Source organism: Muscardinus avellanarius (assembly GCF_963383645.1).
Source record: "Muscardinus avellanarius genome assembly, chromosome: 4".
In the NCBI taxonomy this organism is placed as follows: Eukaryota; Metazoa; Chordata; class Mammalia; order Rodentia; family Gliridae; genus Muscardinus; species Muscardinus avellanarius.
In genome coordinates, this window is record NC_137789.1 from 137,816,606 (window position 1) to 137,836,726 (window position 20,121).

At 39.4% G+C, this 20,121-nt stretch overlaps 1 protein-coding gene across 1 annotated transcript in view; it reads left to right on the top strand.

Moving 5' to 3' along the window:
* SORCS3 (sortilin related VPS10 domain containing receptor 3) overlaps positions 1-20,121 on the top strand; it is a gene marked incomplete at both ends in the record, with an annotated part of 623,015 nt that overhangs the window by 516,940 nt on the left and 85,954 nt on the right. Inside the window, 4 exons of the mRNA XM_080694612.1 lie at positions 14-160; positions 947-1,049; positions 6,088-6,164; positions 9,562-9,653. Coding sequence (XP_080550738.1) covers positions 14-160; positions 947-1,049; positions 6,088-6,164; positions 9,562-9,653 — 419 coding nt within the window. The remainder of the gene's footprint in view (positions 1-13; positions 161-946; positions 1,050-6,087; positions 6,165-9,561; positions 9,654-20,121) is intronic.

The following is a 20,121-nucleotide window of genomic DNA, read 5'->3' on the forward strand; positions in this document are numbered from 1 at the left end:
CCTTTTTTCCTAGGTAGCAGGTATCAAAGGGATATTCCTGGCAAACAAGAAGGTGGATGACCAGGTGAAGACATACATTACTTACAACAAAGGCAGGGATTGGCGCCTACTGCAAGCTCCGGATGTGGACCTGAGAGGAAGCCCAGTGCACTGCCTGCTGGTCAGTCATCACCTGTGCTGTGTGGAATCCACCAAGCAGGCTGGTTACCCAGGGATGGTGTATCAAGGGATTTCTTCTGCCAAGGGATCTTGGGAATTTGGCTGATGCTGAACAGCATTTTCTACCACTCCCAGGAAATAGCCTTATAGGCTTAGACTTTCATGTCCATTGGGCAGAAGGCTCAGCTGAAATTCACAGGATTTTACTGAGAAGCTACAGTGTGGCCCAGCTCATAGTGGGATAAAAAATATAGAAACAAATAGAAAACAAAAGGAGACCAGCATAGAGGGCCTTGACTATGTCATGTTTTCCCTCTTCACTGCTGCCAGCAACCCTGCAGAGCTCAAAAAAAAACTAGTTTGATGGTCAACATCATATCTAGGAGGGTGTTGCCACCCTGTAGAGCTCTAAGAAACTAGTTTAACAGTCAACATCAGATCTAGGAGGGCATTGCCACCCTGTGGGAAGGAAAGGTCAGGGAGGCTTTCTAAATCCACTGTGAACTGAGCCTTGAGAGATGGAGTGAGGGTGAAGAAAGGGGAAAGCATATGATTGTGGATGGGAGCAGAGGAAGGAAGGGCCTATGAAAGGGCTCAGGGCAACTTCAAATGTGACACACCAGCTATGTCAGATAGGGATGATGGCCACCCAACACAAAGCATGTGGTTTACCATACAAGATCTTGCCATTTGAAAGCTGAACATCCGGAAACTCACCATTAGCGGGGCAGGGGTGTGTGTAGGTCAGGATTTTCCTGGAATGAAACTATTTCCTTCTTCATTTTAGCCCTTCTGTTCCTTACACCTGCATTTGCAGCTCTCTGAAAACCCGTATTCTTCAGGAAGAATCTCTAGCAAGGAGACAGCCCCAGGACTTGTGGTAGCCACAGGTAAGGAAAACATTCCCCAGGTGGCTTCCTTACTGATGGTTCCTAGAATGCATTTGCCACCTGTTTTATTTTCCACCTGGACTCATTTCAGCACTAGATGAAAGCTACAGGAAGTCTCTCCAGAAGATATGCAGACTTCTCAGATGCCCAAAGCCCATCTTAATATAGGATACAGATGGGTGTGGTGGTATGCCCGTGGGTACATGCCCATAATCCCAGTACTTGGGAGGATGAGAGAGGAGGATCACAGGTTCATTGCCAGCCTTAACAAGTTAGCAAGGCTCTCCGCAACTTAGTTAGACCCAGTTTCCAAAAATAAATTAAAATAGGGATAGGTTGTAACTCAAAAGTAGAGTGCTCTTGGGTTCAATCCCCTGTATCACACAACAGAAAAAATATATATTTAGGATGCAAGGAGCTCTGGACAATTGTGACTTCTAGGTTAAAGCATCCTCCTTTAGTGACAGAGCAGTCCCCTGTGTGTGGCAAGAGTCCAGATTGCTGTTGTAAGTAAACTGGTCAGAAAGATTGTAGCAGGGAGTTCTCACTTTAAGAAAACACAATGTATGAACTTCCCAGATCACCAAATATAAGTTGGGACAGTTTTCTCTTTACACAGAGGATACTTTACAAAGGGTTCACCCCAGAGCTGTTTTTAATCAGGAAGTCTCTGGTGCATGTAAAGGTTTATTTACACATGATTAAGCACTTGGCTGAGAGCCTGGGGGAAAGGGCAGAAAAACTTGAGGCTGCATTGTTGGAACCACTGTCCACCGAACATCAATCAGAAATGAAGGTGGAGGAACTTCGAAGAGAAACCCAGTCTCAAGGGAGTGTCCTCTGATTAGCGTGCATTTGATTTACATACACCTTTTCAAGAATACATTGACAGCATAATGCCAGGCAGGCTTCTAATCTTAGAAGTTAGAGCTCTGGTGTTAGGCAGACTTTTTTCCTAATGAAAGCAGATATATTCACAGTGACTTTCTGAGGAGGTACATTTAGGATTTTTTTTTTCATCAAACCAGAGCTCTGGCCTCTGGATTTGCTGCTCCCTACACATGGCTTCTTTCTCTAAGCCTCTACCCAAGATACTACCCATCACCAACCACTTTAATCAGATTGACAGCTAGGTTAGCCTGCTGGCTCTTGGGCAGTTTCTTGCAACCTGATATGGACATAATTTACCAGTGGCTTTAGGAGCTGAGACACTGAGACCTGAGGGTAGGCTCTGTTGTAGTGCTTGGGGAGGGAGCCCCATGCTCCTCCATCCATGTGAGTTGGTCCTTCTGACTCAAGGGCTGCTAAACTCTCTGCCTTTCCTCAAGGGCTTCAGAAGTCCCACGGCTGGACTAAAAGCAACAATAGAAATTAGTGACCGGTGATCAACGTTAATATTATTTGAATGTTGCAGTGCAGCCAGGCATTGTTCAATATGGTTTAAACACTCAGAACTTCATTGTTTTCATTGGCAAAGTGGGAGTAATAGTACTGACATAATAGAATTACAGGATTAAATGAAGCAATGAATTCCAAATGTTTAGCACAGTGTTCAGGACGCATTGAATGTTCAGTACGTGCTACCTTTCATCATCATTAATATCATAGAATTTAAAGCTGTTCTTCTTGCATCAAAAGAATATAATTTGTTCAACCCTTTCAATAGAATCCATAAATCATGTGCATTCACTATGCATACAATGAAATTCAGGAACCCTGTTGCCCTGCTTTCTAAGCAGAGCTCTGGCACCTACCAGGCCTGGGAATTTTGCTTTGTTTTTCACTTCCTAGCTTCATTTTTTTACCATCTGTAAAACAAGAATATTTTCTGCCTTGTGAAGGTTTTGCAAGGATTTGAATTGGAAACGTGTCTATAAGACTAGATAGAGTGCACAGAGCTGAGCAAGTGGGGTTAGTGGAGGTTGTTATTACCTGTGGACCACATATGCTTCTAAATTAGTCTAATATTAAGTCTGTGAATTAACCAATATGCAGACATAACAGGTGTGTGTGTGTGTGTGTGTGTGTGTCTTTATATGTCAATTTTGAAAAATTCCTTCTTCCCTCCCCCATACAACTCATAAAGCTTTCTGTCAGCCATGAGAAAAACAACTTAGAGGAGGGAGGGTTTATTTGGCCTGAAAGTATCAGAGGTCGCACCACAGTTGACCAGCTCCATTGCCCTGGGCTTGAGGTGAGGCTGAGTGGCAAGGTAGCTGGATGTGGTGGGGAATGCTCCTCAGCTGAATGGATGAACCCACTGAGGACGTCAGAACCCGAGCCGCTCTCTTACCGAAAGCCTTACTTCCAAACTCCCGTGCACTGGGGACCACGCTTTAGCACATGCGACTTCAGCTGATATTCCAGATCCAAACCACAGCATCTGGGATATTGGAAGGGTGCAACACAGGTGACAAGACCCTGATGAGCAGCCACAATTAAGTCATTGGCTCATGCCATCTTATGCCCAGCCTTACTTTGCCTTGCTTACTCAGTTTCCCTGAAAGGTTATTTGCTATCAGGAAAATTAGTATGAAGTCATCCAAGAATGCTTTCGTTGGCTTGCCTGGGACCTCTCTCTTTGGGGACATCTTCTACATCCTCGCCCTCACCTGCCTTCAGAGGCCAGTGCCCCCGACCTCCCTCTTTGCTGCTTTTTCTGTTCACTCCCACTTTGCAGCTTGAGAAGTGGTCTCGCTTAAGCTTTGTGGATGAATGTGTGCTCTGGGATTCACTACTGCTTCCCATTGAGGACCTACAGACATACAGAAGTCCCATACAGGACATACAGAATACAGGACAGAATCCACTCCAGGAACAGCAGATATATAGGCCTAGGGCAACTCTTCTCCTGCCACACCCTGTCCCCCCACCTTGTTCTCAGTGGTTTTTGCTAATACTTCCATTCTGTGGCTCTCAAATCCTTCGCACAGTGCTCACAGGCAGCCATCACCAAAAAGCTAGAGTTGATACTCTCTGCCTCATTCCTCAGTGCTTTCTTCATCTGTATCTTCTGAAACCTATATCTGGAGAGCTGAATTCCAGATTCTAGACATATCTCCATAGCGCCTCTCCCCATGCCTCTCACACCTACTGCCTGAGCCCTGAGCCCTGGGGTTATTTTTGGAATCCTGTGTCAAAACAAGTTGGCTAGCTCTGTGTTCCCTGAGCTGACAGGAGCTTGACAAGCTGTAGAGCCTGGCTTTAATTTCTCATTTTGAAGCATTAAATGTCAGGAGCTCAATTAACATTTTCATTATTGCATTTTTATTGTGTTCCTACTTAGGCTACAGATGTGTGGGAGCTAACATTCCCATCTTGCTATTTTTAAAGGAAAAAAACATCAGTCAACATGATAAACTCTTACATGTTTTGGGTACCTTCCTGGGCTTTAATATGTCCCCAGATGCATATCAACATTAGAACATCATTCAATCACTTATTTCTTCATGCAATCGTCACGGTTATTTATTGAGCACTAACTAACTAGGTTTGGGCCACCATTTTGGGATGAGATGAAGGCTGTCTACTGGGAGGAACTAGGGCAATATAAGTGGATTAAAAAACTTTGATTACTTCATTTTAGCACTTGTGATTGAACCCATGAGCATTCTAACCTCCAACTGCACTCCCAAGCTCTTTTTATTTTTTAATTTGAATCAGGGTCTCATTAAGTTGTTCAGGGCCTTACTACTTGCTGAGGCTGACCTCAAACTTGCAATCTTCCTATCTCAGCCTCCCAAGTGCTAGGATTATAAGTGTGCACTATCATACCCAGCTGATTTCTTTCTTTCTCTCTTTCTTTCTTTCTTCTTCTTCTTTTTTTTTTTCCGATACTGGGGGGTGGGGCATTCTACCTCCGAGCAACACCCAGCCCTATTTTTTTTTAGTCCTTTTTATTTTTGAAACAGGGTATCACTGAGTTGTGAAAAGTCTCGCTAAGTAACTGAGGCTGTCCACGAACCGTGATCCTCTGTTCTTAGCTTCCCGAATGCTGGGATTACAAGCATGTGCCAACATGCCCAGCAGATTACTATCTTTTTAACAAACATAAACACAAGGTGATGGAGTATAAGAGGAAGCAAAAGAAGGGCAGACAGGAGAGAATATGGATGATGAAAGCAGTAAGTGTGGTTCTTCTAGGCATAATCTGGGTGATGACTTCTCCCATGCTCTATCGCCATATTGGTTGAGTATGATCATTTTATTCTGAGCAACCCATAATTTAAATTATGCCATCCATACCAATAGGTCACTAAAATGCCCATCACTTGAGAGATATTCTGACAAATTTAAGTCAGAAACACACACACACACACACACACACACACACTCACAACCGTGAGTCTTTCTGAGGCCAAAGTTATACTTGCAAAGTGAGGAATCCCTGTAAAGCTTCTCCATAAATGTTTACTTGTCTACCTTTTTAAATTTGGCACTTGAAATTGAATTCAGGGACATCATTCTACTTTTGTACTTTTGAGCTATATACCCAGACACACACACACACACACACACATACACACACACACACACACACACATTTAATTTACATTATATGTATAATATATATTTGAAACAGAGTCTTGCTAAATTGCTGAGGGCCTTACTCAATTGCTGAGGCTGGCTTTGAACCTGAGATCCTATTGCCTCAGCCTCAGCCTCCCAAGTACTGAGATTACGTTCATGCACCACCATGCTTGGCGAGTTTTCTACTTTTTGCCACCTTCACAGGACACCTGGCAAGAACAATTTATCAAAGAATTATTACAGGGAGTGAATAATTCAAGAAAACACCTTGATCAATACTCAGTCTTCTAGTCTATTTAAAGATGCATTTTCGCCGTGTTATTTATTTTTCTTCCCATAGTGGGCTTTTCTTCCTGCTGAGTTTCTATATGACACCAAGAAAGAGACTGCACACATCAATCTAAGCATCACTCAGAAACCCTTTCCTCTCTGATACTTCTCCCCGAACCCTGAACATACTTAATCTGGACATTGCCTGATGTTTTCAAATAATCTGCTTATGTTTCAGGCAACATTGGCCCGGAGCTCTCGTATACTGATATTGGTGTGTTCATCTCCTCTGATGGGGGCAACACCTGGAGACAGGTAACTGGGGTGATTCAGGAAGAGGGAAGAGGCATGTACAGTAATTTCTATCAACAGCTCCTTTTCTGCAGACTCTTAGGCTCATTCTGACTTTGTAGTTGCAAAAAAATTTCAAACAACTCTTGGGTTTGGTCAGTCTGGCTGGCAGTTTAGAAGATAGTAATATTGGAATTGCACTCGGAAGGGACTCATAAGAGCTGGCATTTTTCAGATAGTTCATTCTTTCCTTCAGCAAAATAGTATGTTAACAGCCACTGAATGTAAATACTGTGTTGGTTCCTGGGGATACAATCAGTAACTCCATTTTTATCATTAATATGCCAAGGGATCTTGGTTAGCAGGTTTTGTCACTTTCTGGATTTGTTTCCTTATCTACAAAGTGAAAGATTATAATATTAAAACTGGCAAAGTCATGGAAGTCAATGGTTGTTTAAGTAGTATGTGGACCCAGCTGTAAGTAAGCATATGATAGTTTAATAGATACATTACTAGATGAAAAATTAATTCAGTTTTACAAACAGTGAAGCTGTCCAATATAACTTTCAGTGATGATAGAGATTGTCTGGAACTATGCTGTCCACACACATACTACGTACTTGATACATGGATAGTGTGATAGAGAAATTGAACTTATTTATTTTACTTAATCAAAAATTAAGTTGTCTTATGTGGCAACTATAGTGGACAACACAAATTTATCTAGTGTCAACTAGCTATCAAGAAACATGTTTATAAATATCTAACTCTGGTCCAGGATGATTGTGTTATTTTAGTGGCATTATTAATGTGGAAAGAAAAGGAAGGGTTAATTCCACTAAGGAAATAGGGAATGATCTCATAGAGGAGGTGGTATTTACTAAGTTTTAAAAGCAAGAGCATTTCTAGAGGAGATTTAGGTATCTTGATAATGAAGAAGCAGTCACCATGTTCATCCAGTTGGATAAGTTCCCACTTGAATGCCTTAGTGAAGACTTCCATCACCCTCATCAGGATCATCACCACCCCATCTCTACCCTGTCACTGCTACCACTATTAAAATTACAAAGCGCCTAGCAGACATAGTAGCTACTTTCAGCACTACAAGGTAAAAAGAGCAAGTTAAGTTTCCTACTCAGAAGACTGTAACCAGGTAGATGGGAGAGAGACATGTATATAAGATCACACCTTCACAATATAATCAGCTATTGCAAGTAGCAAAGGAGGGTAGAAACTTGGATGCAGACTTATCTGGTATAAAATATTCAGTAGAAAAATCATTGTCTCTCCGACTCAAGAAGTGTTATCACTACTTTGGCTTTCTTTTCTAAACAGCCACGGCTTCCCTTTATCACCCCAGTGCTAGACAAGGCAAGAGTTAGAAGTGGCTCTAATGAGTCTGGTGTGGTGGTGCATGCTTGTGATTCTAGTACTTTGGAGGCTGAAACAGGAGGATCAGAGGTTCAAGAATAGCATCAGGAAGCAGGAAGATTTTCATCAACCTAGTGAGACCCTATTTGAAAAATAAAATAAGAGCCAGGTATGGTGTAGCATGTGTGTAATCCCAGTACTTGGGAGGCTGATACAGGAGGATCACAGTTTTGAAGCCAGCCTCAGCAAACTAGTGAGGCCATTTGCAACATAGTGAGATTCTGTTTAAAAATAAAATAGAACTGAGAGTATAGCTCAGAGTGGTAGATTGACCTGTGTTCAATCCTCAGTAACACACACACACACACACACACACACACACACACACACACACACACACACAGTTTCCATAATGATATTAACAGAAAAAAAGCTTGAGGAGTGCCAAGTCTCACCCTATGTTTCTCATCCTCTGCCTTCAGTCTACATCCCAGAGTGCGGCTTCTCACAGAGTCAGGCTTTAAGCTCTGCAAAGAAAAGTCTGCATTGCAGGCTCAGAGTCTATGTCCATATCCACAGTATAAGTGAATTGTGTTTGGTCCCTTTTGTGTAAAGACTCACTACTGTTTGGGATAATTTCCTTTCTTTAAAAGGCAAATATTAAATAAGAAAATAAGAAGTTGAGGGCTGAGAAACCATTTAGTTTTTTTCTACAGTATTTTCTTGGGCCTATGTACAGAAGACTCTACTCCTACTCATTCTTATTAATTAATTAATTTATTTATTTATTTATATATATTAAACTCAGGGAAATTCTACCTCCAAGCTACATCCTTACCCCTTTCTACATTTTTTCTTTTGACATAGAGTCTTGCTAAGTTGCTAAGGGTCTCTTAAGTTACTGATGCTGGACTTAAATCTGTGATATCCCTGTCTTTGCCTCCCAAGTACTGGATTCTAAGTGTGAGCCACCATCCCTGGGCTCACTCCCTTTATATATATCCTTACCTCTTCACCTAATCTACCTCCCAACCTCTCAATCTAGGCTGCAGGAGGCGACCAGTGGTAAAGCACTCAGGGAATTCATGAAGCCTACTTTCCAGTAGAGGTTCCAGAGTTGAAGTTATTACTATTTTTTAACAGAGAAGTATTTTTTTTTAGGATGGAGTCCTATTTGGCCTAAGCATTGACATATGCGGTATTAGTTCTGACGTTCTCTTAGTTCAGGGCCTAGTGTAATAGCTTGTGTTTTGTAAATGCCTATGAATAAATGGATGGACAAATTATTGAAGAATGAGTGAATGAGTGAATGAATAGATGAAAAGCTTATAAACAAATAGGTGAATCAAAAAGAGTCACTTCAAGTCACTACACGTACTGAGTTCTAATGAATATTTATAGTAAGGCTTCACAGGCACCAAAGTTAGGTCCTTAGAGGGGAACCTAGGAGACTGTGTCTAAGTCCAAGTACTCCATTATCATAGTGTCTAGGGAAGCTGTCTTTTAAATTTCTAGGTAAATTACAAATAGCACCACAAGAGACCATATATCAGTTAGCAAACATCCAAATAAAAGGGGAGGAAGATCGGGCTGAGTAATCACGTATTAAGGGGAATGAGATGATTCAGATGAAGAAGTGTGATGACTAGGGAGGGGGTGGTAGGTGGGAGTAGGCACAGAAGGCAAAAGAAAGAAAAATAGCAGGAGGTCCTGCAAGCTTCAAAGTTTCTTTGAAGCCATACTTTTCCTTGAGCAATCTCATTGAGTATGCATCTTAGTGCCTTGCCTTCAGGTAGCACACTGGTTCACATCACTAGTGGAAAGAGAGCCCTGGAAATGCCATTGGAGTGGCCTAGCGAGAGTTATTTGCTTTCTGTAGACCCTGTTTCTCATCTACCAAATGGGCATGAGACTTGCCAAGCAATATGAGGGAGTTATTAGAGGGTTCAGACTCTAGATGAAGCACTGTATGTGAAAGACTGTAAACTGTTAAGCACTGTGCCAATGTAAGGTATTGCTATGATTGCTGTTGTTGTTGTTGTTATTCCAGATCTTTGATGAAGAGTACAATGTCTGGTTCCTAGACTGGGGTGGCGCCCTCGTGGCCATGAAACACACACCTCTGCCAGTCAGGCATTTGTGGTAAGGACAGTTCCCTACCCTACTCATGAGCAGTTTTTAGTAGAGATGGTTGGGGCAAGTTATTCTGCATGGTTTTGTACCCATGTATCCATTTCTTCATCCATGTATTCATTGGTCCATCTGTTGTATATCCTTTACATCATCTGGCTCATAAGAAGAAATAGTAGGTCAGATGATTCAGATGAGGAAGTGTGATGAATGGGGAGGGGCTGATAGGTGTGGGTGGGCACATAAGGAAAAATAAAACATAGCAGGAAGGTCCTGCAAGCTCAAGCAACCAAGATTTAAGAACCCAAATATGACATGGAAATTTCTACAAAGAGATGGTTAGTTTCATGTAAAAAATCCTGAGTTCAGTTTTAGATAAGTTGAGTTTGTGATTTCTATGATTATTCTGAGATGACCATTAGTTGTCAGGTATATTCATCTGAAGATCAGGGAAAAGGTCTGGGCTGACACTGGATTTGTGGCAACAAATTTGTAATTAAATCCATGATTGTGGGCTCACTGCTTTAAGAGAGTGGATCCAATGATGACAAATTGCTCTACTAGCCAAAGAATGTGATTGTAAAAGTTCCCAAGAAAATTATTTAATTATCACTTCACTACTAAGTATATAATTTTGTGGAACCCTGCTGAACACCAGTGTTCAGAGTAGATGAAGAAATTTTAGGACAGATGCAAGAAAAATAGTTTGAAATATAAACCCAAGTGCAAATGTTTTCATGGATGCTGAAGGAAGGCATGGTCAATATTATCTGATTCTAATCAGATTGACTTAGTTATGGGGTGAAACTAGTCTAGGATTACACAGTATAAAAGGTCATTGGTGGTCATTGTCAGAGTATATTTAAGACAGAGCCTGGCATAGTGACTCACTACTGTAATCCCAGCTGAGACAGGATTACAGGTTTGAAGTGAGCATCAGAAATTTAGTGAGACACTTAGCAACTTACTGAGATCCTGTTTCAAAATGAAAAATAAATAGGACTGGGGGTGTAGCCTGGAGGCGTAAACTCCCTGGGTTCAATCCCCATTACCACAAGAAAATAATACACAAATAAATATTAAAATAAAAGAGGTGGGATTAAAACTTAAATTGCAATAGATTTATAAGTGAATGAATGACTGGATGAGTGATAAGTAGTGGGATGAAGAAGAGGCAGTATATTCTTTTCAACAAAGTAAATTTATGAAATAGCACTGAGTAAGAATATATTCTGATGGTGTTTATATGATTTGTCGATGTTGGTTTATATTTCTGGAAGGTAGTAGGTCAGTGTCAAATGTACTTATATCCTGAAGGGAACAAATTTTAGGTTTGAGAGTAAGCAAAGAGAATATTTGCAAGAAAGAATACTTGGAGGTGAAATGTATACTATTTAGAGTGTTGTTGATGGGATTCTCCATGGACAGAAACATGGGTCCCAGGTGAACTACCAGGGCCCTTATTTGAGAGATCCAATACTTGTAGAGTGAGAACCTTCCTGGGAAGCATCGGATTGCCCTCAGGAAAAGGCTTAGGCTTGTCTGGTGCCAAATCCAAACTTCTGTCACCTTGTCAAAGACTTGAAGTTTTTCTCATTTTGGTTATTGTAGGTTAAACCACGTGCAATTGTCATTTTTAGGTTAAAAATGGCAAAGTACTGTTTCTCTTAGAGTTCAGCCTGGCACAAAATAGAATTTTTATACCTATCACTATATAATTGTACAGATAGATTATGAAAATGAGTTTTTAAAAATGCATGGAGCCATTTGTAATTGCTCTACTAGCCAAAGGATGTGATTGTAAAAGTTCCCAAGAAAATTATTTAATTATTACTTCACTACTAAGTATATAATTTTGAGGCACATTATCAGAAGACTGGAATTACTTAGTATTAATGATAGTCAGAATTAATTGAGGGATTACTATATTTTAGGGATTGTTTTAAACTGCTTACATAAATTATCTAATTTAATTCATGAACCAACCCTATGTATGTGGGTACCTTTTATTATTACCCATTTTATAATGGCATTGAAAAGCAACTATATTAAGTTCTTAGCTCAAGGCTACAGAGCTAATAGCTGACAGTACCAAGTTGGCTTTCTATCATGGGTGCTCTCGTGTGTGTGTGTGTGTGTGTGTGTGTGTGTGTGTGTGTGTAAGAGAGATAAAGATTAAACTTAGGGGTACTCTACCACTTAGCTATACTTTCAATCCTTTTTATTTCTGATTTTGAAACAAGGTCTCACTAAGCTACAAGATGTGAATCCGCAGTCCTCCTGCCTCAACCTCCAAAGCACTAAAATTATGGGCATGCATGACCATGCCCAGCAAGAGCTGTCTATTGGGGACTTAGTAGGACTTGTATTTGTATTGTCAGAGAAGTGAGCTTGATTCTTAAATATCTTTGTTTTAAACCAAGAAAGGCAATGTTTCTTAGCCCCTATCATTATATTCTAGGAATCTCCATCTAAATTGATAAATGCCCCCTATACAGATATAGGTAGATAGGTTTTCTCCTCTTAAGTCCTGAGAAAAGGAGTAGCAGAACCCCACCTTGCACTTGACCCTTACCCTTCTGCTCTTTCTTTATTAGTATGGTAAGAATGTCATACTCACTTACTCATGGATTTTTAGAGCTCTCTGCATGAAAGTTGCCTGTGTGGAAGAAAGAAGAATCTGTTGCTATTTCCTACTGGGTGGTAGGAAAGAGACTATGTTTGATATGGAAGGAGTGCTTGGAACCAAGGGACTAGAGCTAATGTTGGCCCTGGTGAATCTTAGCATCTTTACATTTGACTATTTGGTCTAATCTGATATAGTTTTTCTCCATAAACTTACCTGCTCCCTTCTAATAGGATCATTTGTTGAGGAGAGCCTGAATAGAGACCATTCAAGTTGGTAAAGGTATTCAATATCCAAGTAGGTTATATAAGTAGGAGCAAATAATGCCTGTCAAAATCAATCAAGGCAAAGTAAATTTTCCCTTGTTCCATGTGATATTTCTTTTCATGGCAAAACTATGATTAGCAATAATGCATTGTATATTTCAAAATAGTTAAAAGAGAGTAATTTGAACATATAGTAAAGAAGTTTTATGGTGATGGATATACTAATTCCCCTGAGTTGATTGGTACCCAATATATATGAACCAAATTAGCCCATTGTACTTCTTAAATTGTACAAATATTATGTCTCAATAAAATGATTTAATTTTAAAATTAAAACTTATATAAAATATTTGTAGAGCTCAGGAAAAATAACTACATTTTCATTGAACTTTCATCTTATAGTAGAAATGATAATACCACCCTTCATGTATTTGCCTATTTCGGCTTACAAAATATTAAAGATTATTGTCAAACTAAGCTTTTCAGATAGTAGTATCACTATTTGAGGGATGCTGTGATTGTCACTTGTCATAAATGCTACACATGTTTTTGTGAACTTGGGCAGAGACAATGAATTCTGTTTACTTGCTTATCTCTCAGAGCCAGTCTCAGAAACAATCCCTTCGAATTGAGTATGCGTGTTAGAAATAACAATGGCAACAGATAATTCATTCAAGATTTCTTCTTTGTGTTTTTCTGTCAAAGGCTAAGTGAGTGCTTTGTAAGGGCTTGACCATATCATTATCATCAATGTTTTCTTATCAGCTGGTTGGCTAATTTTGTCCCCTGCTTAAGAAGATGCAGGTTTCTGGAACTCAAACTCAGTTTTTTTCATCACTAGTAGCTTCTTAATTAAATCACAACTTCAAGGTATACAAATAGTTTATTTTAAGAAGAAAGGTTAAGTAATCAGTTCACTGTTGTTTTCTATTATAACTAGCATGCTGACATTATTTTGTATAGAGGTGTGTGTGTGTGTGTGTGTGTGTGTGTAGGTATGTATATACTAAATATATATGTGCACATAAAAAAGACACCACCTTGCCTACTCTCACATAAGGATACAGTAACTCTCAAATTTAAATAATAGCTACATTGCTTTTCAGAGAACTAGGAGTCATAATTTAAAAGCTAGGAAAACTTTAGCTAGGCTAACAAGGCATGCTGTTTCCTACAAATTGAAATGATACGTAGCTAGATTGGCATGAAGACAAAACAGCATACAAATGAAACCATCCATTTGTGACCATGTGCATTTGGAAGCATAGCGATTAGAGTCTAAGTGTCACTGCAGGTAAGCCTTCCCTGTGGTATTGCCTTTGTACCTGAGAAACATCAGAGGAAAACAAACAATACAGCCCTGTGGAATAGAGTGCTCTAATGAAAACCCATAGTAGACAGAGTGCCTAATGGGTAGGTAGACTGAGGTGTGACTGTTAGCTTAACCCTGGCAAGCATCAGTGTCTCTTTTCAAAGGGATGTTCTTGGAAAGAGAAAGAAAAATGTCACCTGGCCTCGAGTTCTTTTGTTCAACTATAAATGGTTGTGGGCAGTAGCGTTTTGTTCAGAGAAACATCCCCATGAAAACAATAGTTTCAACCAATGCATCCCTCCTCTAAGAAAAGAAAGGCGTGCGCTGTGCTAAGGAAAATCCCCATGGTTAAAATGCCATGACCTCAGAGCTTCAGGTTAAAAGAAAAGGAAGTAATACAGAGGTTTCTTCTCACCAGAGGAAGGAACACTGATTTTCGATTACCATTATAACTATTTCTTTGGTAGACTTTGTGTATGTGTGTTTGTATGTGTGTGGGGGTGTTAGGGTGGGGGGTTACTGAGGAATGAACCCAAAGGCATTTGATCTTCAAACTATACCTTATTTATTTATTTATTTATTTATTTACTTACTTAGTTTTGACACAGTGTCTCACTAGGTTGCTGAGTGTCTCATTACAGGCAGTCCTCAAATCTCTGATCCTCTTGTCACAGCCTCCCTGGGATTACAGCAATGGGCCACCATACCCTGCTTGTGCTAGATTTTTGGGAAGGACTCTGTTTGTTCTTGATATATCATATTCCTTTTGGCTTTTTTCTAAAATCATAGATACATGGAATAGGCAACGGCCCTAGAGGTCACGTATTCAGGTGTCACACTTGGTATACCAAATACTGTTGGGATACCTTAAAAGGTCATCTTACAATATCAGAACACCACAGTGCAAACCAATTTGCGAATGCCCAGGACAGTGAGTTCTCATCTTGTATAATGGTTTCTGTTGTTTGAAAAATCTCTGTACATGCTGAGCAATAATGCATACACTTATAAAATCTGCCCCCTGACTTCTGTTCTGCTGCCCAGATTTATGCAGAATGAGTCTACTCCAGAGTTAAGTGTGATTTTTAGAGTTGTGTAGCTGGAAAATATATTTCCTTTTCTATCCTTTCTAAGTTCTGAGAAATTATCTGATGTGCAAATCAAAACAGATTTTTTTCCATTTGATCACTTATTCTGCAAATACTTGTTGAACATATACTATTATTTCCAGCATCAGTATAGGGGCTGGGATATAACTTTGAGGGTAGTGTACTTGGGAGTTTATATTCTTATGCCAAAATATTTGACTATTCTCTTTAAAAATGTAACAAAAATGGACACCTGTTTCCCATAATCTTACCTATATTTAAAATAGGTACTTCCATGTATCTAACTGCATTTTATTTTCATTCATCATCATTAGCCCCCTTTTTTTGCGGGTCTTGGGATGGAGCCCAGAGGCATTTGACCTCTCAGCTATACCCCGTGCCCTATAGTTTATTCTTTATTTTGAAACAGGGTCTAAGTTGCGGAGGGCCTCACTAAGTAGTTGAGGCTGCCCACAAACCACAATCCTCTGGTCTCAGCCTCCTGAATGCTAGGATTACAAGCGTGCGCCACCACGCCCGGCTCATTACCCCATTTTGATAATAGACAAATAAGATGACATTTTGAATATTTGGAAACCCCCTTACTAAACACAATTTTAAAAGGCTCTGACAATTCATTCAATTTCTAGATGATTTTTTTTCTAACTAATCTAAAATTTATATAACCTGCTTTTGGGGCAATTTGTTTTATACCTTAAGTTCCCTGAGTTTCAAGATTTTTTTTTTTTTTTTTTTTGGTGGTACTGGGGTTCCTGAAAACCCTCCTACCTCTGGGTTACACTCTCAGACACCTATTTTTTATATTTTTATTTGGAAACAGGGTCTCTTAAGCCAGCGAGGCTGGCTTCGAACTGCGCAATTGTCCTGTCTCCGCCTACCAAGAGCAGGGATTACAAGCGTGCGCCACCACACCCTGCTTCAAGATTTGTTTTTAATAACTGAAATGAAACATAGTATTTAGAGTACTTTGAAGACTACTTTTCTTTTCCTGTGCATGTCATCTTTGAGTACATTCTAGACTCCCCATGCCTGGATTAGCTCTCACAACAGTGCCACTGTCAGAAAATACTTAACTTGTGATTGACAGTGACAAAGGCACCAGCTCCTTTCTGGCTCAAACTTAATATTTAATTAGCTAATCTTCTCCATTCTTCCTCTGTAGAGCTTTGTATTTCTATTAGACATTCTGCTTTAAGTTGGCCCTACCTTGTAATTGATTTACAATTGTGTATTCTGATTAATAGTCAGCAGTCCAGATTCATCCATACAAAGGTCTCTTTGACAGTGTCACAATGCGGAGACCCAAAAGGAATCTAAACATTGGCATGGAACAAAACAGGCAAATAGATACAGAAAAAGCTCTGCCTCCTCTGCACTTCCCATTTCCTTCTCTCTTTGTTTCAGCCCCCTCAACCAATATTTTCCATTATTTCTTTCTAATTACTTATTCAACCAAGATGCTTTCTACCACCAAATCTACTGACTTCAGGTCTCAAAGTATTCCAAATCTTTCTCTTTTTCTCTTCACTACTAAACCTTTATCCAAGCCTCATTTTTACCTTGGTCTCTTAGAGTTGAAACAAAGTCCTCTCTGATCTGGCTTCTGCCTTAGTTTCTAATTCTGTTTCTTTCTACTAATTCCTTTTTAACCAAGATATAGCCACTGACCGTATTTCTGTTCTTCCCGTGGAGTAGCTTTAGTTTACATTAGAGCTTTCCTCTATAATAGCCCTTTCCTACATCTTTGCATAGGGAGTTTCTTATCATCATTCCCATCTCAGTTTAAAGTCTACCTCTTTGGAAAGGCTTTTCCTAAATTATTATTACATAATTGAAAGTTACTTTATTTTCATTCTCTTCATGATTTTAACTCTTATTTTTTATCAATTAATTTACATATTATTTGTCTCTTCTAACTAGAATATAAATTTTATTGCAACCAGGGAGGCTTATTTTGTTCACTACAGATTTCCTAGAACTGACTCTACTGCCAGTTTAGGCACACAGTAGACATATAAATATTAGACAAAATTTATTTTATTTCGATTCTATAGTCCTATATTACCACTACTTAGAGATAAATCACTCCTGTCTCTCAGAGAATTGATAATTCTATTGATTTCAATCTTACCTATAAGGAATTACCAATTCCCTTTTCTTGGCCATTAATAGGCTATTGACCTGAGGAGAACATGGGTCCATTGGGGATACCATTCAATTTAGTTACCTAAAAACATTTATAACATCCTAGTATTCAAAAAGAATAGCTTGCCTAAGTGGAAGACCAACTGGATCCAAATTTATGATAACCAAGAGATTAAGATTTATAGTATATGTTTTAGAGTTTTTTTTAGGGAGCTTTATTCTTCTTTTTTTGTGTGTGTGTGGGTCTAGGGATAGAACCCAGGGGCATTCGACCTCCGAGCTACACCCCCTGCCCTATTTCCTATTCTTTATTTTGAAACCGGGTCTCACTGAGTTGCAGAGGCCTCACTAAGTAGCTGAGGCTGTCCGCGAACCGCGATCCTCCGGTCTCAGCCTCCCGAATGCTGGGATTACTGGGGTGCGCCACCACGCCTGGCTTTATTCTGTTCTTAATAATTGCCTCAACCTGAGACAGTAAAATGTTAGAAGTTACTAATCTCAAGAAGACACCTCCCTGGAAAAATCCTGGGCTAGCAGATAGTCCATTAACAATAATTAATTATAATATATTATATATATTAATTAATAATATTAATTTATCTTTCTGGCTCTGGAGACCTGTCCACTTATGTGTGCTTATTTATGTCATCCTTGAACCTCAGTCATATAAAATACCTTTCCTTCCTGGGATTTGGCATTTCTCATCTTTTCCTTATGCATCTGCAGATCCCATTCTTCCCTCTGGCCCATGACTTTGTTCCTTCTCTATAGACTCATTTCAGACAGTAGGCTCTTGGTCTTCTATAGTTTTCCCTCTCCATGTGGGATTCACCTTGGCTTGGAGCCTCTTTTCTTGGTATTGGGTGACTATGAAGGGTCTTCATTTCTGTGTAGTCTCTGCCCTTCATTTTATAAAGTAAAGATGCCAAACTATGCCTCCACTAATGAAAGTGGGAGAAAGAACTCCCCTAGGATACTGATGGGATTCATTGTTGTCTTCTCTGCTCATGCTAATAAATGAACTTTACTGGTTAGGAAATTCTGAGAGAAGGAGAAAGGCTTTGGACCTACTTTAGCTTCTATCAAGACAATAACCCATTTATCCGAAGTCACCAAAACAAATGAATTTGGATACAAAAGAGAGTCCATTAGCTAATACTTTCTTTCTCCCTGGACTTTTTAAGAGTTCAGTAGCTATTGGTCATAGTATACCCTGAAAAAGATATGATTATTTTTAGGAACCAATAAGATACAGAGCAAGAAATGTAAAGTCCATTCCAATTAAAATGAGAAATATCTTTCTATTAAAAAAAAAGTTCAGTTTTTCCAGGCATGGTGGCACACACTTGTAATCCCTGCGCTTAGGAGGCTGAGACAGGAGGATCACACAGATTCGAAGCCAGCCTCAGCTACTGAGTGAGGCTCTCAGCAACTTAGTGAGGCCCCGTTTCCAAATAAAAAATATAAAATAGGTCTGGGAGTATAGCCTGAAGGTAGAAAAGCTCCTGGATTCTACCCCCAGTACCACCAAAAAAAAAAAAGTTCAATTTTTTCCAGTTTTCTCTGTATAGCTTAAATGATTATTGAACCATCAGTTTATTTTTTTTTCAAAAGTCTGAAATGACCAAGTCCTTAAAAAAATCAAGTCAGATACTGATATGTACATTTAACTGAGAAACTCATACTGACTTATGACAAAATACCTGCTTTTTATTAATGGACATGGATCCAGATATACCATAAATGCAAAAATTGTTTTCTGGGAGACTGGACACTTTAACTGAATAAAGAGGCTAACTTTATTATTGTTTATATTTATTGGGAAAGAGAGGATAAGTCAAAGAGCAAACTGAGAAAAAAAGAAAGAGGGAGGGAAGGAAAGAGAGAGAGAGAGAGAGAGAAAGAGAGAGAGAGAGAGAATGAATAAGTGCATAGAGAACAAGACTGGCCAAGTTGGCTATTAATGGGGGGAAATAGACTCCCGTATCCAGGTTGTGGATTCTAGTGTACATCATAGTTGAAAAGTGATCAAATGAATTAAGAGGGACCTTCATCATCCCTCACTCCTTTTTAGCCATTAATTTAGCATTTATATAGTACAAACTAAATGCTTAACATTCAAAATATAAAAATGAATGGTATGGTCTTTGACCTTAAGAAGCTGGAAGTTAAGTGGTAATCAGATATTTTTCTAAAATTACATGTGTATAATATAAAGGCAGAAGCAATGTAATGTGGATACATATGTGGCATGAAGGGTCATTTAATAAACAAGATATATACACTTTCTGAGCTCTAAGAATAATCCAGAATTGTGAGATTCAAGATCAGGTAGGACTTCATTGCTTATGCTATAATAGGAGCAGGTCTGTTTGTGGCACGTTTATATAGGAAGAATCCTAAACCCTAAATTGTGAAGTTGGAGAAGAATTCTGAATCATACAGAGCAAGAAGGGACAGAGAAGATGAAGAAACCAGAGTTGTACTGGGGAAGAGGGGCTGCCTGTAAAGCTTAGGGCAGAATGTCTTTGGGATATGTCTTCTAGTTAAAACAAGGTCCAGAGAAGTATAGGATACTATCAAAAAGGGGAAAGAAGCAAGTGTTCAGAGTTGCACATTTTTTAAAAGAGATGCAGGTCCTGCATCTGCAAGGGGCCAGACCTTCCTCTTACCAATGGAGGAAAGATAGAAAAGTACCGCTCAGAACATCTCAGACACCCAATAATCATCCCTAAAATCCCCCTCAAGTGGCATTGAGGAAGGGGAATGATCCCGACCTTCATTTAAGAAAAGTAGGAAATTGCTTCTTTTAAAGTTTGATCTGAAAGACACGCAACCCCCTTCCCATAGGGTACACCACGCACTACTCAATTTATCTGTGTCAGAAACTCCAAGGGCTGAATTGATTGTGCTGTAAATTGAACCTCAGATTCCATTCTGAGTACTTGAAATGTGACACTCCATCCACTAAGCCCTCCTTGTTTTTTTTTTTTTTTTTTTTTCAATTCTAATGTGTTGAAAT